Consider the following 8106-nt stretch of genomic DNA (forward strand, 5'->3'; position numbering starts at 1 on the left):
AGGATCGAAATGCCGTTTCTCTCAGATCACGGTGCAGGCAAATACAAGTACAAAACAACAAGGGTATAAAAATACTAGGATAAAAAGGACTAAAAATTTAAATAATTATAAGTTAAGATGGGGTCTAGAAGGACAATAACAAGGCACAGATCAAGAACAAAGGAACTGCAATAATAACAGTAGTGCAAGTAGTCATAAAAGGATTTGTAAGTAATAATAAGTCATCCACAGGATGAGTAGTAGCAGCAGTTTTTGGAGTAAACCTTTGTACAAAGTAGCAGGTGCTGAGTGTAGGCGTATGTGTGGGAGGGGGGGAAGGGGGTGGGATGGGTGGGTTACAGTCCAGACTTTTTGAAAGCAGAAGAGAGAGAGTTCAGCATCCTGACAGCCTGATGGATGAAGCTGTTACCCAGTCTGGTGGAGCAGGCCCGGAGGGTTAGAAACTTCGACAGTGGTATTAAGGGATTCTTCGACAGTGGTATTAAGAGATTCTTAGACATTGGTATTAACAGATTCTTAGACAGTGGTATTAACAGATTCTTAGACAGTGGTATTAACAGATTCTTAGACAGTGGTATTAACAGATTCTTAGACAGTGGTATTAACAGATTCTTAGACAGTGGTATTAACAGATTCTTCACATTCAGTGACAATTAGTCAAGTTGGAAAATAAGGCAAATGAAACTAGAAGGGCACTCAGAGAGCACAGACCTCCAAGGTTCGTGCTATTATTGCTTGTTCGTGAGTCGGATCTGGATCCGCTCCAAAATGTAATGGGTTCTTCCTTGGCCCATGCTACACCCTTCCACCAAGTTTCATAAAAATCGGGCCAGTAGTTTTTCTGTAATTCTGCTAACAGACAAACAAGCAGACAAACAAACAAACAGCACTGAAAACATAACCTCCTTGGCGGAGGTAATAAGACAAATACCATGAATTGTGTAGTTTCCCCAAAAGATGTGAATGGCCTTACTGCACTTTCCAGATGGTCACAGTAAGTTTGTCCTGTCCAGTCTTAGACGAATGCAGAACAGGGTCAATACAATATACCAAACATGTTGGACATCATGTCCCTAAACATTTAATTTCCTGGTGTCATTTTTCTTATTCTGCCCATTTATAGTTTCAGAACATTCATTAGCTTTGTTCAATTGAAAATAGTTTTGACAGAGTTTTGTTTCTTTATTATGGCTGTCAAATTGGTCTAAAAATTTAATTCTGACTATGTTGCATTCCCAGGATGCAACAAAGTCGAAAGCATGTGTTCGAGGATGTAATTGACTTTCAACTGTAACTGGTTTAATTTATGCTAGATTGATGATACAGTATGTAATAGTGGTGGCTGATATAGCCAACATTTTATATCACAATATCAATTTTTTTTATATTGTTTTTAAATTTTATATATCACAATGTTTTTTGTTATGTCACAGTATAAAATGTTGGACAGTAACGGTATATATAACAGTATAGTGTTTTTTCTGGTAAATCATGTTGAAAAATGGTTTATGAATGAAAGAGCCCTCTGAAAATGCCTATTTTCGGCTTAAAGTATAAACACTCCAGTTGACTGAATATTTGGCAAATAAAAGGTATCCTATCACACTTGAAGTATTTAGTCTTCTTTTATCTACTTAGCCTTGAGTGTTTTACTCATTGTTGTTTTCTCAAATTAGTTTTCAAATGTATCAACAGTCGAGCCCCAGAGCCTCTTTCCAGATATATCCAAAGACTGGAACACATTACCAACTGAAATCAAATTAATTCCAGATATAAAATCTTTTACAACAAAGGTTAAGTGCTGGCTAAAAGCAAACCAGAGCTGTACTCATTTTTAGCTAATCGGACTCTAAATTACTAAGCGTGTATGGTGTATGTGTATTGGTGTATTGTGGTATGTGTATTTTATTGTATTTCCATATCTGTAGTGTATTGTGGTTTTATGATACTGAAAGCTGTATATTTTAATTACACTGTACATGTAAAAGTCCAACTAGGGACAAGAGTTGAAAATTAGCAATAGCTATAAACTCTCTGTGCAGCACATCAGTTTCATGCTCTGTATTGGAACTATGTTAAATTGCATCGTCCCTATCAAATAAAATTCAAATAAAATCAAATAAAATTTTGGAGCATTCACCAAACTTTATGATGAAATAGAAACCGAAGATAAGATTATAAAATGATTGCAAAACAAATAAAATAATTTGTGAGTGTCGGGCAGGTTTACACATCTCCGATAACGAAAACGTTACTGTTTTAACGCTCAACCGAGGTAGAAACAGTGTTGCTAAACCACCACCATTATGTAATAATGAATTCACAGTGTAGATCTATTATGTTGATGTGTGTGTGTGTGTGTGTGTTCCCAGGTGCTTTTCCCCCTGCTGACTAAACTGCTCGACAACATCAGTCCAGCAGACGTGGGCGGCATGGAGGAGACCAGGATGAGAGCCTGCACCCTGCTGTCGAAGGTCTGAAAACGTTCTAATCCGCAACACTCTCATAAAACGACATGTCCGTTTTTCTACCGACACACCAGTGATTGAACCTGTAGCCAGTTCATGAAAGCTTTTCCATCTCTTTTTCCATTCCTCCAGGTGTTCCTGCAGCACCTTTCCCCCCTGCTGTCCCTGCCTACCTTCGCCGCGCTGTGGCTCACCATTCTGGATTTCATGGACAAGTACATGCACGCCGGCTCCAGCGACCTCCTGGTGAGGACACACAGTGATCCAATAGGAAAGGGTTTACCTGAAATGCCTATGAAATGAGATATCCGTAACAGGGTGACACCTAGCCCGTATATCGGGCTGATATTGGCCTTTTATTCAAACTTGGCTATATGGTCCAGTGAGTGTCGTCCACCTCTGATATGATGCAGTTTGTTTGATTTGATATTTATTGTATAATTCATCCAATTGTCAAATGGAAAGTCCTTAACCACCCATGGTCTAAAGGCAGTTTCAGAGGCTTTTCCACCTTGACCAAGAGTCAAATTTAGGGAGAAACACTGAAAACCTGTAATTTTTTTTACTTATTACGTATTTTTTTTTAACTTTTTACGTATTTTTTTCCAATTTGAACATGGTCAAATATTTATATATCTGCAGCTTCAGTCCAAAATTATCAGTACCGGCCTTAAAAACCCATATTGATCAAACCTTAATTTCTTTAATTAGTCTATTTAAGTGTTTTTATTCACTCTGATCGGAAATACAATCAGTTGTAATTGTCTATCATTGTCGAGACTGTGATAATGAAAAACTAGAAATCCACCACAGCATATCGATTGCCTTTCAGCGCTGGCACACAAATAAAATGGTAAATAAAGGGAACGTTTGCCAAGACTTCAAAGCAGGAGAGCGTTATTGATTCACAGCTGATTCAGTCTCTCACCTCGGCGATATCGCGCCTCTCTCCGTTTCCGTCCGCAGCTGGAGGCCATCCCCGAGTCGCTGAAGAACATGCTGCTGGTGATGGACACGGCGGGGATCTTCCACAGCGCCGACTCCCGGACGGGATACTCCGACCTGTGGGAAATCACCTGGGAGCGGATCGTCTGCTTCCTGCCTCACCTGAGGGAGGAGCTCTTCAAGCAGACCGTCATACCAGGTACACAGCAGCCACGCATGGAGAGAGGGAACCGAACGTGAAAATATCTAGTTCAAGTCATTTCAAATGTGGTGTGTGAAGCATTTTTAAACATCAATATATATACTTGTGAAGTTAAGTGTGATACCTTGGTGTAAATACCGTAAACCAGAGGTGGGGACTCGAGTCACATGACTCACTTGACTCCCAGTTTGAATTGCTTGAGACTTGATTTGATGCATGAAGAGAAGACTTGAGACTTGACTTGACTTGGGTTCTGGTGACTTGGGACTCGACTCTGACTTGTACTCTGATGACTTGAAAAGGTTTCTAAAGTCTTGACTTGAGATCTTGTGTTTGTGTAAATGACTTAGATTGAAAGTGATGAGATTTGTTCCAGCGGACGACTGAATTTAAATTCTGTTTTCTGAATTTGTATGGAATGATTGAATTTATTGAAGTTGAAACTGATTATAGAAATCAAACTCATGATGCTCTTACCAAGTTTTTATCCTATTAAAACCATATTGCATTGAAAAGTCCTAGATATTTAGTTTTCTTTAAGATATTAAATTGATACTGGACTCTTGATTTGTTCGGACTTGACTTGCTGTTCTACATTTAGATTTGAGACTTGACATTAATGACATGGACTTGACTTGGACTTGACTTGGTGATCTACATTTAGACTTGAGACTTGACTTGAGCCTCAAGACTTGAGACTGGCTTGGGACTCAAGCAAAGTTGACTCGGTCACTCCTCTGCCATAAACACACGAGACCACGGTGGAGACGATTGGTAGCCTCTACCTCACTCTAGTGGTATTGTTAGTTCTAGTGTTACTCAAAATTAAGACCACATTCCCCATAAGCCCCGTTGTTTCCTGCCCCCCTCCCCCTCTCTGAAGAGAATAAACATGTCAGAAGTGATTTCTTTTTCCATGTGCCTTTCCCTCTACCTAATAAACGACTCGATACTTGTATCAGTTCTGAAAAATGATCAGTGTATCTCTACATTGGTAGAACATAACGCCAGAACTTTAAACCCCAATCCACTTTCACATCACATAGCCAGACAAAAGGGAAGATGTAGATCATGGGAATCTGTTTGCAGCTTTCTGTTTTTCCCTATCTGTTTGTGTAATAATTGTCAGGAACTTGAACAAAAGCCACGAATCTGTACACTGGAATAATTATTAACTTTCACAGAAACAAGATAATTGGTGGGCAATTTTTGTTAAACGATAATGTGTGACAGGAAACAAAGACGGGATGGAGAGGAGATTAAATATAACAAAAGCCTCGTCCAGATGGGATTTGTATTAAAGGGGCTTGGTAACGTCATTTAGTACATTTGTATTTCAGTGATTTTTAATGAGCGATATGTTCATGCGTCTCACCCCGCAGAGCCGGCAGAGCCAGTCCAACCGCCGGCGCCCCCCGCAGGCCGGTCTCCCTCCCCTCAGGTCTCTCCGCCGCCCGCCCAGGCCCCCTCCCCGGTCCCGGTACCGGTCCCAGTCGCCCCCACAGAGCCAAAGACCCCCAGCAGGCCAGCGTCGCCCCAGGAGCCACCGCCACCCAGTGCCAACGGTAACCACACAAAACATATCCAGTCATGCTGTCACACTCTAATTTATATGTAATCTGTTATCAAGCAGTATTACTGTACTGAGCTAGAATTAAGATGTTAATATATTGATTGATTGATTCATATATTGATTAAACTATCCACTATCACTGTGTGAGAGATGAAGGTTTGATTGATTCAGGTGACTTTGCATAGGGTTTCTGATATTTGAAAGCATGACAGGTGTGATTTTTCGCCAATAGCTGATATTTTATTTTGATATCTAATATAAATAATAATAACATAATAATAAATATCTTTAAATGTGACAATTTTCATGCCAACAAAATGTAAAGGATTCAGTGTTTCGCCCTGAAATTTTATTTTAAACTCTCCATTGTAACCAAGGATAATGATAATACATATTCATGCACACTTGTGTGTAATCTAATCAAAATGTCTCATTAGAATCAGTTCAGGTTAAGGGCTTCCCATAGAGCAGTGGTTCTCAACGTGGGGTCCGGGGACCACCAGGGGTCCTTGAGGGGGTTCCAGGGGGTCCCCAGCAAACTGATGAATTGTTAAACTTCAGCATTATTTCATTTACAAGAAGTTAACACAATTAGAGAATGTAGAAGAATGACTGTTTTGATCATAGTTTCTCTGTTATCTCTCTACCTACAATACAGACAGTCATGGAATTCCAGACAAAATCATATCTAACAATAAGAATATTCTTAGATTTGGGTCAGAGAGACAAAATCTCATCAAAAGGGGTCTGTGGCTCTAATGTGGACTAAATTAGGGGTCCTTGATATGAAAAAGGTTGAGAATCACTGCCATAGAGAACCCGTGTAATATTGATTAATTCATATCCATCATATCAGAGATGGACGACACTGACTGGACCAGATCAGATTTTTAATAAAAGCCCAATACTGTCCCAGTATATCGCTCTAACCCTAATTACTTAACTACCATAACATTAATTTGTAGACTAGGCATTGAAATTTTTGTTTTTTGTCGTCTTCTGTGTGTTTTCCAGGAATGGACCGCTCGTCCCCGGTCCCGCCGTCGCCTCCCCCGGCGCCGCTCCCGGCGAAGGCGTCCCCGGCCCCGGCCCCGGCGCCCTCGCCCCTGAGCCAGTCGCCCCTCATCCTGCAGCCGCTCGCCTCCCCGCTCCAGGTGGGCGTGCCCCCCATGTCCCTGCCCATCATCCTGAACCCGGCGCTCATCGAGGCCACCTCCCCCGTGCCGCTGCTGCCCGGGCCCCGGCCCACCAGCCCGTCTGACGAGGTCAAGTGAGAGTCTGTCCTCCTCGTCTGTCGTCTATCCAACGACCCCCCCCCCCCCCCCACCCCCTTCTAATAGTATCTCTGGCACAGATAGAACACCCTGCCGAACAGCTGGACCCGACACACTTTAGCTTTGCCCTCGATCTCCTCCTAACAACTTCACTACGTCGACCGCTAGTTACCGATTTGTTGGAACGACTGGATATTTATTCTAATGCGAGTAAGACGTGCGACAAAGTGAAGGGCACCAAGCCAACGAGTCCATCAGCAAACATGGGAACGACAGCACCACTACTAATAAATTTAGTCAGAAAGAAAAACTTAGCCTGAATGAATTACACCGCATTTTTATAAAAAATTCACCATAAAACACTCTAACACTGTTAAAAAAAAAAAAACTGATATTGGTGATGTACCTTTCATTTCTGGATGTGTTTTGTTGCTTGGTGGTGTATTTTTCCCGTGGCCAAAGTTTGATAGCAGAAAAAAAAAAAAAATCGGTAAACGTCAGATTTTGATGTCAGTCCCTCAGAATCAAAGAGCGAGGGCTTCTTTCTAGAGCCGCCATTTTGCACCAAGAGACGTTCCAACAATCATACAGGGAGAAATCAGAAATCAGAGAGAGACCAGTTTCTCCACCCACAGGAGCCTCAATAGACCAGAATGCAGTGCAGCCACAAGACAATTCTGGGAAACGCATTAAAAGTAGAAGTACCCGAGGCAGGTCGAGGGGAAAAAAGCAAACTACAACACTTCATCACAAAATAATTGAACGTCACTAATAAATGAAATATAACGGTGTAAAAGTGTCCAAAGGTGGATTTAATAAGAAGTTGTATGGATCAGCGTCATTCCCATGTTTTGTCATTGAGTCGTCGGAAGTCGTTTTGTAGTTCTTGGCTCAGCACCCAACCAAAAGAAGAAGAAAACATGTCACCCGCAGGGCCGCAGCGTTTCCGTTTCGGTTCTCACCCTCCCCGTTCGGTTTGAACTCGAGAAGACGAGGTCGACCTCATCGCTACGCTAGTATGCCTGTGCTTCATATTAACCTAGAGACTTTCTGGCAGGGACGTTGAAGATCCTCACGAGTAACTCGTTTGGTTTGTTTTGTTTTTTTAGGTACTGCATGTTGTCGATTGAACAGGATGTACAGAGCTTTTCTTCTAGTCAGATTGTTATCGGGGGTTAGGGCGCCGTGTCTTAAACGGAGGTGTTCTATCATTCGCTGTTATCGCAATTGAAACTGGCCCACATTGGTTTTTTTGTACCTTTTCTTTTAAATTGATGCTTCTAAATGACCTTATTTGCCCAAGAGAACAAAAAACAAATTATGATTTAGGGCACCTAGTGAACCCACCCCCCAACCCAATGCAACGCAAAATGACGAGGGATGTGCACGTTAAGCCTTGTTCAGATGGATCGGAGATGTCGCCGCATCTAGAACATTCCAAAATGTACATACTCGGGTCCGCAACCGCGGTCGGTCCGCTGTACGGAGGACGCTTTGGATTCAAAATAGTGACTTTTTATGGTATATGGTATGGTCTAACAATGAGATTATTTAAAGAGTACAGTATCGACTTCATTTTGTCACGTCTGTCAGGGTGCGTTGTCGTCTCGTTTTTGCGTCTCGGGCGCGTCCGTCATCGTACAG

General features: G+C 41.8%; 1 protein-coding gene across 1 annotated transcript in view; it reads left to right on the forward strand.

Annotated features, from left to right (window-relative positions):
- The window catches only part of gbf1 (golgi brefeldin A resistant guanine nucleotide exchange factor 1), a 30560-nt gene extending 24068 nt beyond the window's left edge, over nt 1-6492 (forward strand). The window contains exons 17-21 of the mRNA XM_071512048.1: nt 2373-2474; nt 2601-2714; nt 3435-3612; nt 4998-5180; nt 6203-6492. Coding sequence (XP_071368149.1) covers nt 2373-2474; nt 2601-2714; nt 3435-3612; nt 4998-5180; nt 6203-6462 — 837 coding nt within the window. The 3' untranslated portion in view covers nt 6463-6492. The remainder of the gene's footprint in view (nt 1-2372; nt 2475-2600; nt 2715-3434; nt 3613-4997; nt 5181-6202) is intronic.
- Nucleotides 6493-8106: the final 1614 nt, after the last annotated feature.

Source organism: Centroberyx affinis, unplaced genomic scaffold (assembly GCF_046629955.1).
Source record: "Centroberyx affinis isolate AG114_WGS23_722 - 3 ecotype Tasmania unplaced genomic scaffold, CSIRO-AGI_Caff_v1 ptg006039l_1, whole genome shotgun sequence".
NCBI lineage: Eukaryota > Metazoa > Chordata > Actinopteri > Beryciformes > Berycidae > Centroberyx > Centroberyx affinis.